The sequence below is a fragment of the Carcharhinus amblyrhynchos genome, chromosome 34 (assembly GCF_965287045.1).
Source record: "Carcharhinus amblyrhynchos chromosome 34, sCarAmb.v2.hapA, whole genome shotgun sequence".
NCBI lineage: Eukaryota > Metazoa > Chordata > Chondrichthyes > Carcharhiniformes > Carcharhinidae > Carcharhinus > Carcharhinus amblyrhynchos.
Genome location: NC_137357.1, coordinates 10,854,955 through 10,875,006, shown reverse-complemented (window position 1 = coordinate 10,875,006; position 20,052 = coordinate 10,854,955). Strand labels below are relative to the sequence as shown.

The 20,052-nt window shown below is 42.7% G+C and overlaps 1 protein-coding gene across 50 annotated transcripts in view; it reads left to right on the top strand.

Moving 5' to 3' along the window:
- LOC145361429 (calcium/calmodulin-dependent protein kinase type II subunit beta) overlaps positions 1–20,052 on the top strand; it is a 268,939-nt gene that overhangs the window by 136,674 nt on the left and 112,213 nt on the right. For all 50 annotated transcript variants that reach the window (XM_080217228.1, XM_080217224.1, XM_080217219.1 and 47 more), the window contains exon 5: positions 13,326–13,391. In XM_080217228.1, coding sequence (XP_080073354.1) covers positions 13,326–13,391 — 66 coding nt within the window. The remainder of the gene's footprint in view (positions 1–13,325; positions 13,392–20,052) is intronic.

Here is a 20,052-nt window from a genome sequence, read left to right as displayed (position 1 = left end):
TTAGTGTAGTATCCAGATGTACATAAATTTTGGCTTTCAAGCCATGTACGTAAGAACATAAGAACGTAAGAAATAGGAGCAGGAGTAGGCCATCTAGCCCTTCGAGCCTGCCCCGCCATTCAATAAGATCATGGCTGATCTGAAGTGGATCAGTTCTACTTTCCCGCTCTCTCTCCATAACCCTTAATTCCCTTATCTGTCAAAAACCTATCTACCGTGACTTAAGTATATTTAGCGAGGTAGCCTCCACCAATTCAACGGGCAGAGAATTCCAGAGATTCACCACCCTTTGAGTGAAGAAGTTCCTCCTCAACTCTATTCTAAACTGCCCCCCGCCCCCTTAACTTGAGGTTGTGCCCTCTAGTCCTGCTATCCTTTCTCAGCAGGAAGAATCTCTCTACCTCTACCCTATCTATCCCTTTCATTATCTTATACGTCTCTATAAGATCCCCCCTCATCCTTCTAAACTCCAACGAGTACAGACCCAGTCTATTTAGTCTCTCTTCGGAGTCCAACCCCCTCATCTCCGGTATCAGCCTAGTGAACCTCCTCTGCACTCCCTCCAAGGCCAAAATATCCTTGTGCAAGTGCGGCAACCAAAACTGCACACAGTACTCGAGCTGCGGCCTCACCAGTGCCCTGTACAGTTGCAGCAAGACCTCCCTGCTTTTATATTCTATCCCCCTCGCTATGAAGGCCAGCATTCCATTCGCCTTCTTGATCACCTGCTGCACCTGCAGAATGGATTTTTGCGACTCATGCGCAAGGACCCCCAGGTCTCTCTGCACCGTAGCACGCTGCAGCTTTTCACCCTTTAAATAGTAATTCCTCCTACTATTATTTCTGCCAAAGTGGATAACCTCACACTTGCTAACATTGTACTCCATCTGCCAGGTCCTCGTCCACTCGCTCAGCCTATCCAGATCCTTCTGCAGACTTTCCACACCCTCCGCGCAATTTGCTTTTCCACTCATCTTTGTGTCATCAGCAAATTTCGTCACCCTACACTTAGCCCCCTCCTCCAGATCATCTATATAAATGGTAAACAGTTGAGGCCCCAGCACCGATCCCTGCGGCACTCCACTCGCCATCAACCGCCAATCAGAATAGCACCCATTGATACCAACTCTCTGCCTCCTATCAGACAACCAATCCTCTATCCATGCTCACACCTTACCCCAACTCCATGCACCCTAACCTTCTGAAGTAACCTCTTGTGAGGCACCTTATCAAACGCCTTTTGAAAGTCTAGAAACACCACATCCACCGGTTCCCCACTGTCTACCGCACTAGTCACATCCAATAAATTTGACAAACACGACTTCCCCTTAACGAATCCGTGCTGCGTCTGCTCTATCAAACTATTCCTTTCCAGGTGCCTTGCTGTTTCTTCTTTGATGACGGATTCAAGCATCTTTCCAACTACAAATGTTAAACTATCCGGCCGAGAATGCCGTGCCTTTTGTCTGCTACCTTTTTTAAACATTGGCGTAACATTAGCCGTTTTCCAATCTTCCAGCACTTCCCCGGAATCCAGCGAATTTCGGTAAATAATCAGTAAGGCATTCACTATCACCTCTGCCATTTCCTTCAGACCCTGGGATGTATTCCACCCGGTCCTGGGGACTTGTCCACCACCAGTCCCGTTAGTCTATCAAGCAGTACCTCTCGAGTGACAGTAATCGCATTCAGGCCCTCAACTCCTACCATCCTTCAATCTTTAATATCCGGCAAACAATTCACGTCCTCCTCCATGAAGACTAAGGCAAAAAACTTACTTAAGGCCTCAGCCATTTCCTCATCTCCCACCACTAAATCCCCCCTCTCATCCTCTAAGGGTCCAACATTCACTCTAGCCAGCCTCCTCCTCTTTATATATTTGTAAAAACTCTTACTGTCCTTTTTTATATTTAGTGCTAGTTTAGCTTCAGAGTCTATCCTTCCTTTATCAACTTCTTAGTCATTCTTTGTTGATTTTTAAACCTTTCCCAATCTTCTAATCGCCCTCTACTTTTAGCCACTCTGAACACATCAGCTTTCAATTTAATACTCTGCTTTATTTCCTTTGTTAACCACGGCTGGTTATCCCTTATCCTACATTCCTTCTTTACCATTGGAATTTTGCCAAGTTCTAATTGAAATGCCTCCTGGCATCTCCTAAAGATGTCATATCGATTTTGAGACTTGATTACCTGTAAAGACTTGCATTCAAACCAGTATTTTGTAAATTGAGTTTGTGTCTTTATATGCCCTGTTTGTGAAAAGAACTCCCCACTCACCTGATGAAGAGGCAGTGCTCCGAAAGCTGGTGGCTTTTGCTACCGAATAAACCTGTTGAACTTTAACCTGTGTTGTGAGACTTCTTACTGTGTTTACCTCACTCCAATGTCAGTATTGCCACACCATGGCTACTGCTATGAGCAGTTTCCCTCCAAACTTGGTGAACCTTGCCAGCTTGCATGCTTTTAAGTTCCACTGCATTTTTATTTCTGCACTTTTTATGGCAAGGGCAGTTTCTAACACCTTACTTCAGCTTCAGTCAACATTTTCTTTTGTATGACAGTGTTATTCACCCCACACACTCGCCGCTTTCTCAACATCTCATCTAGGGGTGTTCAAAAATTCACAGTGTTCAGCTGTTTGCCTCAACCTTGCCACGATAGCTGCTATCACGTCTCTGAGAGCTCTTGCCATCGAACTGAACTGATAGCTCTGCACAATCACCCAGGGCTTCAGGTGAAAGTGCCATATTTCTTCTTCAAAGGTTTTAGCCTCAGGGAAGTCAAGCTCCTTATCAACTTATGGGATTGGACACAGCTGACTGTTAATAGGTTCTCATCTGCGCCCACCTCCCCCCTTCTCCATTTCATTTGCTTTACAGAAGAATCATAGGGCTCAATCTTTTCAAATGAGAAGTATTTTGATAATTCTCTGACTGCTGAATAGACGTGTTTCTAACGATTTTTACATAAGGTCTGCCTTTCCATTCTCCATGGCAAATGGAAAATGCTCAATTGATCCTTGTCGCCAAGTATATATTTTGGAAAGTGGAGTAACTGAAGAACTAATAATGAACTGTTAAGGAATAAGTGTGTCCAGACAGTGAGCAAGATGCTACCGATGATTTTAATTCCAGAATTCCTGGCAGAGCCTGCACTCAGCTCCAGGATTTGCATGCTTTGGTGTGATTGGCCAAACTGGTAACATAACCCTCAAAAGCCTTGTCCTTAAAGGGGCTAACTACCACAATAATGTATTTTCATATGTTGATCTTTGAAAAACCAACTTTAACTCTGCACTGAATGCGACTTTATAGCTCTTTTGCTTTTGTTAGGATCATGTTAATTTTCGAGAGTTTTAATATATTCTGCCGTGGGATATATGGATTGGTGGCAAGGCTACTTGTTTCCCTCATTGCTCTTGGGAAGGTGGTGGTGAATTAAATGGTGTCACATTGGCAAATGGTTTGCAAAGCACTGCTTTAATCCTTTGCTTCAATTCGCATGTGCATAATCCAGCAAGGTCATTTTCTGTTGTTCGTGTGGACCTCCACAGTTACAGTTACCAACTGCATTGAAAGCTGAAATGCTGAGGTCACTTTGGTTCACTCTCTCAACGGGAATACGGAGTAAACAAAGGGAAGCCTTTCTACCCACTGCAAGTAAGTGGGATTGCTTCAAGTGGCCGAGAAGTATTTGCATTGACTACATATCGTTAAAAGTGCTTTCATTGGTTCGCACTACTGCCTCACAGTGCAAGGTATTGGGTTAAATTCCAGTCTTGGATCAACGTCTGTGCGGAGTTTCCATTGCTCTCCTGTGTCTATGTGAGTTTCCTCTGGGTGCTCAGGTTTGCTTCCACACTCCAAAGATGTGCAGGTTTGGTTGATGGACCGCAGTAAATTGCCCCTTTTAAGGGGATTCTCAATTGTTTATTTTTACAATTTGGGAAAAATGTGAGAAAACAGATGAAACCTGATGAGGAAAGGGGTCAGTCAAATTCAAATAACAAAACATTTATTAAACTTTAAAACACAATAAAAGAAAGGCAACAGGAAAGAACAATATTTACACTTGATTATAATAAGTTACCCAGACAGCGTTGTTGAATTACCTCTACCCCCATCTAAACCTATCTCCTTCCCTGAACTCTGAGAACACACCTCCCCAAAACAACATCCCATTAACACTGGCAAATCCAGTAAATAGTTACTACACAGCACCTGTAGTTTTTTTTATGGGAGCCTTTTATTCCGATTGAGAGTAGAACTTCTGGGGTCTAACATGGACAGCTTCTTCTGCTTTAAGCACAACAGCTTGACTCTGAGGAAAGAAAACTGTTTGCAAACTGGATGTGGCAATGAACTGGGCCACTAGGCTGCCAGACCCAATTTTGCTTAACACTCTGCTTCTAGTTTGATCTGTATTTCTCAGCCCTTAGTGCAGCGTAATGCCTATCAGATTTTTTTCTGTCAAATTCTTTACTTTTAATTTGAAATTTCTAACACTATGTAAAAGAAAGTTCTCATCTTACCTCAAATCCTTCAGTGAATTACCTGAAATTGTGTCCTCTGCTTCCCAACTCACATGCCATTTTATTTGTTAAGAGGCTTGGATCTCCATTACGTCTTAGCAGAAGCAATAAATCTTTTGTATTGCAGCAAACTGCAATTATTGATTATTGTCATGTATGAAAAGCAGACAACATTGCATTCACCATCATCATAGAAGCAGACAGCAGCTGAAACTTAATCCCAGCCTTGTTGTTTTAGTTGTGCTGTTATAACTTAGACTTTTTGCTTATTTATGGGATATAGGCATGACCAGCATTTATTGACCATCCGTATGTTCACTATGAAAAGGTGTTGGTCAGCTGCCACCTTGAACTTCTACAGTCCATCTGGTATATGTATTCTGACTGTTCTGTTAGGGAGGGTGTTCCAGAATTTTAACCAGTGACAGTGAGGGAACAGCAAAGCCTTTCCAAGTCAGGGTGGCCTGTAACTTAGCAGGTGGTGGTTTTGTCATGCATCTGTTGTCCTTTCCTTGTTCTTTGAAGTGGTAGAGTTTGTGGATGCAGTGCATCTCGGAAATGGTCCCCAGTGCTGCCACTGAGTGCGCTGGTAGTAAAGGAAGTGAATTATTAAGATGGTGGATAAGGTGCTGGTAAAACAGGCTTCTACTGAATGGCGCTTGTTGGTGGTTGAAACTGTATTCAGAAAGGCAACAGAGGGTATTCCATCACATTCCTGACTTCTGCTTAATAGCTGGACAGGCATTGGATAGCCAGAAGGTGAGTTCCTTGCCACAGAATTCCCAGCCTCTGATCTACTCTTGCAGCCACAGTGTTTACGTGACTTGTCCAGTTTAGTTTCTGCTCAGTGGTCACCCCCAGGATGCGAATAGTGGGGGATTCAGTGATGGTAATGGTTAGATTCTCTTTTAGTGGAGGTGATTATTGCTTGGCATTTTGTGTGGCTTGAATGCCACTCCACTAATCAGCCTTAGCCTGAATGTCATCCAAATCTTCATGCCAAAACAGTATCTGAGAAGTTGCAGATGGTATTGGACACTGTGCAATCATCAGCAAAAGTCAGAATATCTGGTGCAAGTTGAACTCATGTCTCTGAGGTATTAAAATCTGGACCTCCAGATTGCTAGTGTTATGATCCCAGTTGATGTTATAACTGGATGGGAAGATCCCAAATTGGAATCATGACTCCAAGGACCAGAATCTTTACCCTTTTTATTTTTCATGTTTAATCAAACACGAAAGAACAAAGTCACAGGCCTGTTGATTAGTTTTAAAAAGAAAAAAACCCTTTTTTAAATGTGAGAGTACTAGATCATAATACAGTGCTCCTTAACTTTAGATTTACCCCTCAGATTAACAAATTTGCATAGGTTTTAAGATTAACATGGATGACCAAGCAGATTTGAAGCGACAATGGTCTCATTACCAAACACCTTTTTTTCCTAAAGCACACAGATTGACTGTGATTAAACATACACTCCACTCTGAACCCAAGTTAGTGTCTGTGGTTTTCTCTTTAGAATCTCCCCTAGATGATTGTCCTATGAGAGTTTCCAAACTCCACTCCCAAACCTTGTCTGAGTTATACTTTCACTTAGTGGTTTGCGTTTGAAAATCTATTCCACGTTTTCCAAAGGATTCCATTGAACAGAGCTTCTGCCTCCTTCTAGCAGCGAATCCACTCTAGGTTTTATACCAATCGCTTTAGGATTTCTTTGTCTTGACTGCTTTTACACACACACATTCCAATATCCAGCCACCAATTCTTCCACAGTTATTTAAATTATCATCTCATAAACTGCAGTAAGAAATCACAAACTTTAGAACCACTCCAGATCTCTTTCTCACCTTTCACTAGCCAGTTCTTTTTCAGTTCTGTGACTTGAATGAACAGTTCATTCCTTTAACTGAAGGCTTCCTGGAAATGCCTCTTCATTTCTCTGGTTTCCTTAAGTAGCTGTCCTTTAGATCTCTGGCACTGGATTGTTAACCATTACTCTATGCTATGGCTTTTCTTCCAGCAAAGCTGAGAGAGATATTCTCTCCAGCTGTCTATCATCAGCTACCCTAGCATCTGGTTAAAAACTAAAGAACAAACAAAAGCTTTCTCTTTCTGGGAAGGGCCTTTAGTTGCTCAGTAATGCCTGCAACTATTTGTTCTGCATACCATAATCTCTAAGCACCATCGAAACCTAGTTGGAATTAAAGTCAATCTCCACACATAAGGACAGTTCTGTCCTGTGTGATTCCACTATAGGTTTCTTTCGGACTCAGAAACATGAAACCCACCGAAAAAAACCTTACGTTTATCCGGACAAATATAAATCCCTTGAAACTACTTTTGGTTTCCGAACACACTCCAGTAGTGTTACCACCATGCTGCATTCCAAAACATGTCACAATGTGCCAAATTGTAGATTTGTCAGTAATTGCAAGGGGGAATGGGAGTGGCAACAATTGAAAGTCATACAGATCCTTTTGTATAATCCAATACCCTCAACATGCCTATGGTACAGTACTGACCTGCAGCCAGTCCTTCTGAGCACCATGCAGGAAGCACTGAACTGAGCTGATGCAAAGTGCTTCGATTGTCGACCAATTGACAGATCACAGTGGATTGAGACGGAAGAGGCGAAGTGTGCACCTTGACTTCACGTGCATCGGTGATTATCTTTGGCTTTGCAGGGCATTCTATAAGGTCCTTTTGGCTCATTTGTCTGCAAGTGACAAGGCTATGGTTCAATGTCACAGCTTCACCTTGCTCATTTGTCAGATCAATTTTTTTGTTACAAATTAGGAAGACAATTCAATAGAGAAAAATCTGCACTGCACCACTCATTGGTTGCAGCAACAGACGCACGCACTCACTCACTCACTCACGCGCGTGCACTCAGTCATCATGCACTCGCACACTCACACGTGCATGCTCGCACTCACACGTGCATGCTCGCACTCACACACTCACTCACTCATGCATTCTCGCACTTGCATGCACTCGCACGCTCATGCACGCACTCGCACGCTCATGCACGCACTCGCACGCTCATGCACGCACTCGCACGCTCATGCACGCACTCGCACACTCACGCACGCATGCACTGACACACTCACTCACATGTACTCACGCACGTATTTGCACAGGCTCATGCACTCACTGAAGTACTCAACTCACGCACTCACTCGCACGCATGCACGCACTTGCACGCCCTTACTCCCAGTGCACTCGCGTGCAAGCACTTGCACTCACTCACTGGCTGACACACTCACACTTGTGCATGCACTCATGCATGCAGTCACTCGCACGCACGCACGCACTTGCACACACTCACACACGCACTCGCACTCCTACGCACTCGCACTCTTATGCACTGACTCGCATGCTCGCACTCACGCACTTACGCACGCACGCACTCACTCACTCACGCATGCACGCATGCACTCACTCATGCACACACTCGCACGCACTCATGGACTTGCAGCACTCATGTATGCACGCACTCACATGCACACACACACACACACACACACACACACGCACTCAATAGACAAAAATCTGCTCGCTTGCATGCACTTGCACTCGCATGCACTCAGGCTTGCATGCACTCACGCGTGCACTCATTCCCTTACACACTCATTCATGTTCACCTGCAATCACGCATGCTCGCACTTGTGCACTGCACATGCTCATGCACACACTTTCACGCACAGACTTTCACATGCACACGCACGCACTCGCACTCGTACTTGCACGCACTCACGCACTTGCACGTATGCATTCGCACACGCTCACTTGCACACACTCAGGCATGCACTCGCACTCAGACTCACATACTCACATTCATGCACTTGCACGCACTCATTCACTCACACACTCACTCAGTACGCACTCACCCACTTATGCACTCAAACTCACTTGCACCCTCAAACGCACTCACTGACTCTCACTTGCTCGCGCTCTCACACACACACATGCACTCACACTTGCGCACTTCCATGCATGCACTCACTCATTGGCGCACATGCATTCGCACACATGCACTTACTCTCACTTGCACGCACTCACTCAGTCACACACGTACGCACTCACTCGCACATACTCGCATGCACTCATGCATACACACTCATGTACGCACTTGCACTCGCACTCATTCACACATTCACTCACGCACGCGTGCACACACTCATGCACGCACTCACGTGTGCTCGCACTCATGCACGCGCATGCGCGCACTCACTCGCTGACACGCACACACTCATGCATGCACTCACTCGCCTACTCACTCACTCACTGCACATACGCACGCACTCGCGTGCACTCACTCGCGCACACACTCACGCATGCATGCACTCACATGTACGGGCACACTCACATGCTCACTTGCGCGTGCACTCGCACACTCACGCACGAACAAGCACTCACTCACATACTCCCAAACACACTCAAGCACTCGCATGCACAGCACTCAATCTCACGCACACACTCGCGCATGCACGCACGGACTCTCACTCACGTGCAACACTCACAAACACACACCTGAAAATGCATCCTGTACAGATATCAGTGGTTTGCAATGGAACAGGGAATTTTTTTTTCGTCTTGATGCACAGGTCATACAAAGGTTCTCTTTTTCTTCTCTTGCTTACAGTCTCTCTCTATCTTTCATGTTTTTTGATAATTTGTGTTGAACTATCACAAGGCCTTGGGCTCAAAAATTCACTTCTTACAACTCCACCTTCTGTTCCCCTTTCAGACCCACTTCACAAATAATCTCTTCGAACCAACCTTGTGGTCACCTGTCCAAATATCTCCCTATTTTGTCTCTGATTTTGTTTGATACCTCTGCTGCGAAGCAGTTGAGGCATTTTACAAAGTTAAGCACATTATAGGTATCCAAGCCATTGCTGAATTGTGTTCTGCCAGTCATGCTAATTTATAGATCATAAGTGCGTTGAATTAGACACTCCTTACCTTGCATTGTTCCTCCGTACAGGACTTTCTTTCAGAAACTTGAGGCTTACAGAATTCGTGCAGCAGTTTTCGTTCTGTATGCAAGTTCAGAGGGTTTTGAATCATTTCTTGTGATCATGGGCCACGTTTCATGAATTGGCACAACCTGCTAACGTATCAGGACAGGGGCCACACATTTTATTGTCAAGGCTTTAACTTCTTTTAAAGACTCCCATCAACTATTGTCAGATGTGAGCACCAAATAAATTGGACTAAATTTTCACTTTGAATCACAGAATACTACAGTGCAAAGAGGCACTTTGGCCATTGAGTCTGCACTGATGCATGAAAGGCCCTGATCTGCTCACCTAATCCCACTTGACAGCACTTGGCCCATAACCTTGAATGTGACAGTGTGCCAAGTACTTATTTCTTCATCCAAACTTGAATGGATCACCAGGGTAGCTACGCGAGCTGGCAGGTTAAAACTTCAATTCGATTAACCAAACCTATTCATAGTTTCTGATTCAATCTGGACCTCTCAATTGGATGATTTCTATGTTATTCACTCAGTATCATCTTCTGTGGACAAGAAGATGACTGGTAGTTTTGTTTGGAAATGGAAGGACGACTCATTATCACTGCAAGATGGAATTTGACAGCTGTGTTTTGATACACTTGAGTAATTTTGTGCCTTTTTCATATTCATCCAGAATAAAATGAGAGCCTGGCCATCAGTTGTACATCAGAAAGTGCAAGATGCTCTGTGGGTTTTGTTACCGAAAGAAGTCTCACAACACCAGGTTAAAGTCCAGTAGGTTTATTTGGTAGCACAAGCTTTCGGAATCTTGCTCCTTTCTGAGTAAAGGTGAGTGAAGAGTTGTGAACACAACTCTTCACTCACCTGAGGAAGGAGCAAGACTTGTGAGACTTCTTAATGTACTTACCCCAGTCCAATACTGGCATCTCCACATCATGGTTTTATTGCTGCACAGCCGTGTGTTCACTCAGGCAACTAAGTTGAAAGAGAAACTCAGGGGACAAGATAATTGAATGGACATGATCATATGGGTCAGAAACCCATGTCTTTTTGACATATCAGTTGTAGTGCATGAGAGTTTGGCTTCCCTTGACCAGCACAGCCAGAACGTATGACCTCTTCACCTAATTTCTATGATAAAAGAGAAAAAGGTAGATAATTTGGTGGGAAGAAATCTCTGGCCTGCTGAAAATTCAGAGTGCAGTTCTGTTAAATCATTTTAACTCGATGGATTCATCCCCAATGAGCCATCTATTTTCTATCTCGGGAAATCATGACGCTCCTCTCTGAATGCTTGCAGAAAGTTCACACTTGCCACAGTGCTGGCGATCGATCTCACTCTGCGAAGTACCTCATCACATCTAAACTAGTTCTAGGTTTGCACAATTCAAAGTCACGTCCCTTGGTTCTCAGGAAAGTATGTAGATCCAGTCACCTATCCACGAGAACCAAGCCTCATATTCTGTTTAATTGAGAATTTTAAAGTAATCTTGTTCAGTATTTTCCAAAGTGGAAAGCCTCAGCATTCTAAGCCTATGTGGTGTATCTAATTTCCAGAAGTTATTTGACAAGGTACCACACAAAAGGCTGCTGCATCAGGTAAAGATGCATGGCGTTATGGGTAATGTATTAGCATGGATAGAGGATTGGTTAACAAAAAGCGAAGAGTGGGGGTAAATGGGTGTTCTTCTGGTTGGCGATCAGTGACTAGTTGTGTGCCTCGGATCAGTGTTGGGACCGCAATTGTTTACAGTTTACATATATAATTTGAAGTTGGGGACCAAGTGGACTGTGTTAAAATTCGTGAGTGACAGAGCAAAATATGCAGAGGATGCTGAAAATCTGCAAAAGGATATGGATGTTGTGGGTAAAGGTCTGGCAGATGGAGGAGGAGCTATGCCTACTCCAATCAGCATGGATTATGTAGATCAAGCCCAAGAGTGAACTAGGAGGCATGACCTCAAAATAAGGGGGAGCAGGCTTAGGACTGAGTCGAGGAGGAAGTTCTTTACTGCCCAGTGGAGCAGTTGAGGCTACCTTGTTGAATGTTTTTAAGGCAAGGATAAACAAATTTTTGAACAGTAAAGGAGCGGATGAGTAAGTGTCACTGAGTCCACGAAAAGATCAGCCATGATCTTATTGAATGGCAGAGCAGGCTCGAGGGGCCAGACAGCCTATGCCTGTTCCTAGTTCTTAGGTTCTTATCCTGTCCCCTAAACTTATTCTAGGGCCTGCATGTGTCATTCCGTAAGAGGAGACCAAAATTGCTATATTCTGCACATGGCTTGATTTAGATCTCTTTATGGTCTATTGTATTGCTCTGGTTGTGCATCGTGATCTTCTATGCTTTTAAAATTAAGTTGCTGCATTGATTTGAGACCAACAGTGATTTGTGCATCATAACTTCTGGATTATCTCCCACACAGAAATCTTCCATAGCGTACATATGTTTGGAGTTTCTCCAATCCAATTGTATCTCCGTGTATTGATCTGTTTTCAAAACCATCGGTTAGTAGAAGCCCATTCCCCTCTGACACACAGATCTACCTACATTCTCTTCTCTGTTTAAGGGCCTAAGATATCTTTGCATCATCAGGAAGCTTGCAAACAACTTCTCATTTGCTTTTACCCACTGATAGTTGAGAGCAAGATTCCTTATAATTATCTGTGTGTTTCCCATTAGTTAGTGTTCTCTTTACACAACAAATATAAACCACTATGGTGTACAGGAATGAAACAAGGTACCTATCCATTCAGGAACCTGCCAAATCAAAGAGTCCTGTGCTTGGCTTCTTGAAGGTCTGATTGGCAATGTCGATTGGATTTCCATTGTCCATTAACTTTGAAAGTGCTTCAAGCTTCATTGGGCTTGGGACAAGCCCAGAAACGTGTGATAATACTCTAACAATTCCTTCTCTGTAAAGTTGGGTGTGTAGGATGATTCTTTATTGAAAACAAAGCCAAACAACTGGGCCTACAGTTTCCTGAGTTTGAAAATGTTACTCTTTGTAAGTCTTGGTTACACATTGGTTTCTTTACAGTCACTGACAGTGATGCTGGACCCCAGCCAGCTGTTTAATACATGAACAATGGATGCAGGCCATCAACAACTGGCAGCCCGATCTGTTTAGAAATCACTAATTCCAGTCAAAACTTCATCAGTATTTACTTTACAGGTTTAGTTTTAACATCAGCTCTTCAGCATGTTATTGGTAACAGCATCACTGTCAGCATTGAAGGCTGATGCAAAGAAACTACATAAGGAGACCACCCTGATTGACAAGGACTGTCATGACCTTTGATGTCACGTACCTCTCAGTTAACAACCATTGGTGCTCAATGTCCTGAATTAATGCTCAGCGAATGACCTATTGAGCAAGGGTCTGGTTACTGACTCTCCTGTCAGCAGAAACAGCTTCTTCTCTTGTTTTAGCAAAACGCTGCATGATTTTGCACACCTCTATTAATTCTCCTCTTTACCATCCCTGAGCTTAAATAGAGCAATCAAAACTTTAGTTTGTCCATGTAACAGAAATCTCTCACCTTCGGGTATCTAAGGTAAAAGCACTAAACATACCTAGCAGGCCTCGGAACCATCTGTGAAAAGAGAAACTAATGTTTCCTTTTTATTACAGATTTCCAGCATCTGCAATATTATCTACTCAGCGTCCATTTGAGGACCTTGACATCCTGACTAAAGTGTGGTGGCCAGAATTGGACACAATATATCAACTAATTTCAGAACAGGAATGGTCAAGTGCTCTGTCTATATATAAGCTTAATAACTGCTTCCTTCATCTGCAGGGTTACTGGGGGAGAGCTATTTGAAGATATTGTAGCCAGAGAATATTACAGTGAAGCAGATGCAAGGTAAGCCGTTTCATCAGTCACCTTTTAGCCAGCTGTGAGTGAAGTCTTCGGGTTGCGCCTAAGTGTTACCTACGTTCTGCACATCAGACATCATGGCTATTTATGTCTGGCTGTTTCAAAGGGATCACTTTGCAATTGGCTAAGCACCACCTCACTCATGCTGTTGTGGGAATACAACTTGATGCTGACACTTAGAATGGATGTCTGATATGAAATATTGACCCTATCAATTACACTCACTATAGGGGGAGTATTCACTGTTTACACAGGGTGGCAGCAGATTGGAACTGCTTTTACCTTTTTTGATACCCAGCAGGTGGAAATCGGGCATAGTATCAAATGGATAGTCAATCTAGCCAAAGTGAAAATGTGCCCCAGATAACACCTTCATAGCACTGTGCACATGCTGGGGAAACCTCCACCTAGCTACTTGCTTTTTTTGTTTTGCTGGTTTGTGTCCCAGTTGAGCTGCATGATTCAACGTACTGCCTCTTTGCACCTCTTCAAATAGATTGAACTCCTCAACATTTAATGGTAAGCCCAGAGAGAATCCCTTGTTACAGTGTGGAGGAGTTACTAGACAGCAAAGAGCACTTCAGGGAATAAAAGAAACCAAGGGAGAGAAACTGAGCCAAGCACATTTAGAAATTTCAACAGATGGGAGCCCATCCAGCCTATCAAACCTTTCAAAGTACAAATTGCATCTGATCTGTCTTTAGTCAATAGCATCAACCATTTGTGAAATTACTTATTCTCTTTAGACTTCAAATGATAAATCTTCAAATTCCCCATTTATGTTTTGAATTAATTTTAAATTTATGAGCCCACCCTGTCACTCCCCACTAACTGTGATTCCATCAGTAACTGATATGAGAGGTTGTCTTCCCTCTGTACTGATTGAAGCCTGTTGAGGTAAGATACTGCTGTGAGTTCAAGTCCAATTTCAGTGTGGATCTGAGTCCCAAATCTGACATCAGTCAAAGCACAATCTGTACCATTAAGTTCAAAAATGGCTCAGTTAGACTGGATTATGCGAGGTTTTATTCAGCAGAATGCTGCTTGCACCTTATCTTTGATCCTCAGTCAAGTATTCCAATCAACAACTCCTTTGGAATCCCACTTGTTTCTTCAGCTTCTTCCAATCCCTGCCCTCCAGTGTATGGCCAGAGGACCACTAATGTGGCAACTGGTCAATGTCAGTCCTCTTCAATCAACCAGAAATATCTCAGTTGGGGATGGTGCAGATAAGATGAACAAGTAGCCACCACACGTTGCTGAGTCCTGTTACCGAACTACTTTACTTCGAGTTTTCAGATTCCCACCAATCAGCATAATGTAAACTGGTGATCTGCATCAAAGTATGTTTCATGCATTATCTGTATAACAGTGATCTGATTTGTAAAAAACTGCAAAGAATGTCTGCTGTTGGCCACAAATGCTACAAAAATATCTGACAAATTTCATAATTCACGCAGCCTTGTGTTCTCATGTGAGTAAGAGCCACACTGATGTCAGGATCTCAGAACTGGCTGTGGCCAAAAGCAGAATGAGAAATATGAGACTTTATTTGGGATTGTAAGAGGGGGAGCGTGGTGGTCAGGCAAAATTTCACTTTCAACTTCAAAAACCTGGTGCTTAAATCGTGACTCAGAAGATGTAATTCTGCTGATGTGCTGAATCCAATTTCTTGGTGTGATGTGTCCCAACTGTTGACTGGATTGCCATTTTCTCCAGTCCCCCACAATATGGACATACATATTTAATACCAACAGAACCAAATTGCAGAAAAAAGAAAAGCCATGATGTCTGTCGAACAAATTGCACTTTCTTTTATAATGTTAGATCATACAGCAGTGATCCTGTTAAAGCGCTAGTTAAGAAAATGCACGATATTCCTAGCGGGGTTTTTGGGGAAATTGTCATGGTAGATAGGCATTTAAAGAACAACTGGCTGTAGGCCTTGAACATTAAGGAAGTTCCAGTAAGTTTATCGTTTTATTTGTTGGTCACCTTGAGCAAAAAAAGCAAATTGCAACTGACTATTGAAAGACAAATGCTCAAAACCTACTACTGAGTCACTGGAGAGAAGATGAGAGAGAGATTTTGGAATTGTGATACACTTGGTTTCCGGGTGATATCGCACAAGCTGAATTGTTCTTTGTTTTTTGCACAGGTGGGTTGAAACATTTGAGGAGAGACTGCCTGTTGGTCAGATCTGAAAGGAAGGGTACAAAACTTTTCCATGTTGAAATATCACTCCTGAAAGCTGATAAACCTTCAGAGAATAGTTTCTTGATTCACCACAAATTGAAAAGTTGTACAACAAGTCATTCCATTCTCTAACTTGTAGTTTCCATTCAGTCCCATTTGTAACACTGTTCATTTTCATGAAGTATATTCTGTTCATTGCCCACTTGTGAGCTCCAAATACGTACCTGCCTTCATTCTCAGTGTCAACCTTGAGATGTGCTCCAGGCCTTTTCCCTCTCTTTGCCCCTCTCTTAGCCTTTCCTTCCTCCTACATGCCATACCTTATTAAAATCCACTATTACTTTCTCTTTTCTCCTATTATTTTTGAGCACGGAGATTCCCTGAAACACGTAAGCTTTACTCTTTTGTCCCGGGTAATCCATAAAGAAAAGTCTCCTGCTTGTGGCCAACTGCAGAACAAGTTCAAAAACAGACCTGAAGCCTGGACCATTTCTGCTCAGTTGCTTACCTCCAGGGTGCATTTTCTGGCACCTTTATATAATTCAACATTTTGTCCCATGTCCCAGGTCAGGCCTTTGCAAGAAGTGTCTTGTTTGCATTTCTCATGTTTCAGAGGGAGTTATTTTGCATATGTGTTGGGTGTGGCAGGTACATGGCTTGTTTTTGGAGCTGTCCGATTGGTGGGGGTTCGGGCAATGGATCTGGCAAATGAACTGAAGTTTCAGATGCACACATGTGCAGACCACCTCCCTGCCCCAACCCCACCTAAGACTCGCAGGTTGGGTAGTGGGGAGGTGGTAGTTTGGGTAGTTGGGAAGTCTCAGGGGTTCACCATTGTGTCTTATTTTGGGACCGGACTTATTCAGACAATAAGAGATAAAGAAATTACAAATCAGTTCTTGAAAAGGGAGACACCTTATCAAGGCCATTCTGCAAGATCTATTTTCAGGGTAGTCTGTATGTTTAAAACCTGAAAAAAAGTAAATGATTCCCACCAGAAAGCGGATCACTAATCAAATCATGATTATCTTTCCATAATGATAACTAAAATGGAAAAAGGATCTAACAGGATTGCAATATTATTGACTGTCCACAAGAATTTCCTGGTACAATAGACTTGAGTTAGTGAGCAGGAATCGCTTGCCACCATTCTTACAAAACAGAGCTCTTCAAGGCTGCACGTTGAATTTCTCAGTGGTAAACTTTGGGCTGCCTTTGCCTCAACCATATTGGTCAAGTAAGAATATTTGGTCTTTGTTTTTCAGTGGAGAAACTGAGTTGGTGCAACTCACCACCGCAGTCACAACTCAGCTGGGCAGAATAAATCGAGTGGTGGTTAGCTCTAGGTACATTTAAGTTCTGAAAGCCTGCATGTCAACGGAAAGAGGGACTACTAATAGATGTGGGAGCATAAGAAATAGGAGTAGGGACTTATGGATACTGGAGCCTGTTCAGTAAGGTTATGACTGAACTTCTATTCAACTCCACCTTTTTGCACCATCTCCAGAGTCCTTGTGCCTAATAATCTCTTGATCCTGGAGTTGAATATACCCAAATACATATTCACAGCCAAAGTACTGAATGCCAAATTCTCACAACCCTCTGAGTGAAGAAATTCTTCCTTAGCTGCATCCTACATAGCTGACTTCTGATCTTGAGACTATAAACCACAAGTTCTGGAGTTTCCAGGCAGGAGAAACATCCTTTCAGTATCTACTCCCAAAAGCCTTCTAAGAATTTAGTACATTTCAATGAGATCACTGTGCTGTTATAAACTTCAGGCGCTGGCATTAAGATAAAAGCAAAATACTGTGAATGCTGTAATCTGAAACAAAAACAGAAAATGCTGGAAAATCTCAGCAGCTCTGGCAGCATTTGTGGGGAGAGAATTGAGCCAATGTTTCAAGTCTAAATGATGCACTGACAAGGGTCATCTAGACTTGAAAGCTGGCTCCCCACAGATGCTGTCAGACCTGCTAAGATTTTTCAGCATTTTCTGTTTTTGTTCTAGGGCATGAACATGTCGGATTAAAACCCTTGAACATTCCCAGTACAGTGCTCACAAGGAAAAGCAAATGAACTGTTCAGCATTTAAGAAGTGCAACAATTGTATGTGTTTTCAGACTGTGGTTAGCACATAGCCACAGAATGCTAACCCACGCTTCGTTCTGAACCCTGTCCATTAAAAGATATTTTCTAACTTTGAGGCCCTGGGTGGAGAAAACTAAACAGGATATTGTGTTGATTGTTCTTGATTTTGACATAAGGGAGTCTGCAAAGAAAAAAACGTGTAGCATGATGTATTTCAGTTTAGGAACCTGTCACACAGTATTTAGGTAGAGTGATTTTAAGCTTTAAGCTTGAGAAAAGCCATAATTGCCTCAGATATTTCAACATAATCAAACACATTACAGTTCCCAAATATTAACAATGGATTCATCCTGGTATTGTAATATTTTCTTTGGGAGTCACATGGAGCATATATTTTAGTTAAGAGTATGCATAGCTTACCATTTCAATCAACCAGGGAAGTATGAAAGGATTCTGATTTATTCTGACAAATTTCCACTGGATGTGTTGACGCATTGCATTGCTTGTTTAAAATGGAGTATTGCAAGAGATTAACTCACCTTGGTCACTGTGTAACTGTATAATCTAACCGATAGGAAGAAAGTTAAAACTGGTTTGAATTGTGTTAACAGGATCACTGCTGTAAGGGGCTGTCCACTGTGGTCACTGTTTTCTCTCGCGCCAACTGCTGAGTTATCGAGAAATGGTTCTTATTAGCAATGTTTTATCTTTTACTCTTGGGAATTGGGTGGGACTGAAAAGAGATCTTTCTACAAAAAGTGTTCTATGAGGAAAACTGACCATGTGGATGGTCCCTTAAACATTGCATAATGTTTGGTGAGATTGGGGAAATGGGCTGTCTCTCTTGCTCTCAGTCTGTTAGTCCAGGTATTCAGAAATCCAGTAATACAACACATTAGCTTTCCCTTGTATAATTTTAATCTCATTCTTTTTGCACCTCAAGCTATTTCTTTGTGTATTTTCCTGTGCTTGCACATCTTCACATCTGTGATGACCGACCTCACTTGTGAATGTTTTCTGTACCTCTTTCCCCTCATGTTTCCAATGTTATTAAAAAGAATTTTATTTTTGTTTTAATCGTGAGTGAACTTGGGAGGAAGAGTAAGGTAATTTCTGATACTTGACTCTCTTAAAATTTGTGAATCTAAAACCCCTCTGTTTGGTTTAGGGACGTGGTCACTTGTGTAAATTGGCTATTGCATTTAATCAAAGTAATTTACAAAATGGTCTTAATTAGCAATGAGGAAATAAAAGCAGAAAGAGCATTGAGAAGTGCAAACCTTTCACAAATGCCCTGCCAGGATGGGATTTATACATCGTGGAATTGGCAGAATGTGGTTTGATGTTTAACTTTGTTGCTATCCAGACATGGTAATTGTATCTGTCCATCTCAGACAGTTTTCACAGTCCCCCTTCAACAGGCACTGGATTTACAACCTCCAACATTGACCTGTGGCCAGACGTCAAAAATGTTTGCACCTTATTCTTAATTTACTTCACTGAATGCCCATTCCTTGGGGCACCTGGCTGTGGCCTCCCTTATGTAGGAGGGTCACCTTCAGTTATCAGTGCAATGAAAAAGCTTAGCAATATCTAGAAATGAATTATTTTCTGAGCAACCTAGAGATGGTTGTAGTGCCTGCCAGTGGTGGAATCATGCTCAGTTATGTCTGAGCCTGTGCAGGAAGCAATTCCAACAGAACTAATCCAGTGAAGTGCACTGTTCCTCCCTGAGAAATAACCACTACCTGCACCTTTTCCTCAGTTTTCAACACAGTGCTTGAGGTGACATTTCAACCTTTTGCACTTCTGTATTACATTTGCTGGGCATTTGTTGTCACATTCTCTCAGCATCCTTCACGTCTTTCCAAAATCAGTGAATGTTTATTCATCTTCCATTCAGGGATAAGCTATAACTCAGAGACGTTGACATTCTTTGTTAATGGGCTGATTCTGTCAAAAATAATCAAGTTAAACTGTGCCTGTGCATTGCTCCCTTAAATTGAGATCAGAGATGGGGAGGATTTAAATCGATGTCTTTTTGGAATGGACCACTGTAAGAGCCAGCTTCTCTTCCCATGTTGTTGTTCTAATGTATCCAGGCTGTAAAGACCAGAATGAATCGACGGGTTACGGACTGTGACTGCACTATTTTGTCTTTTCCAAGTGATTATACGCACAGGTTCATGGAGAGGTTGCTCACGTGACCAAGCTTCAAATCGTTGGCCAGTGATGAGCAAGAGGTGAAGGAAGTGGGCTGAAACAGTGATAATTGACTTGTACTTAATTTGTACAAGGGCGACAGCACCACTTTGTGTTACTTGCTAAAGTCTTTTTCGGTGGCATTGTTTAAAAACAA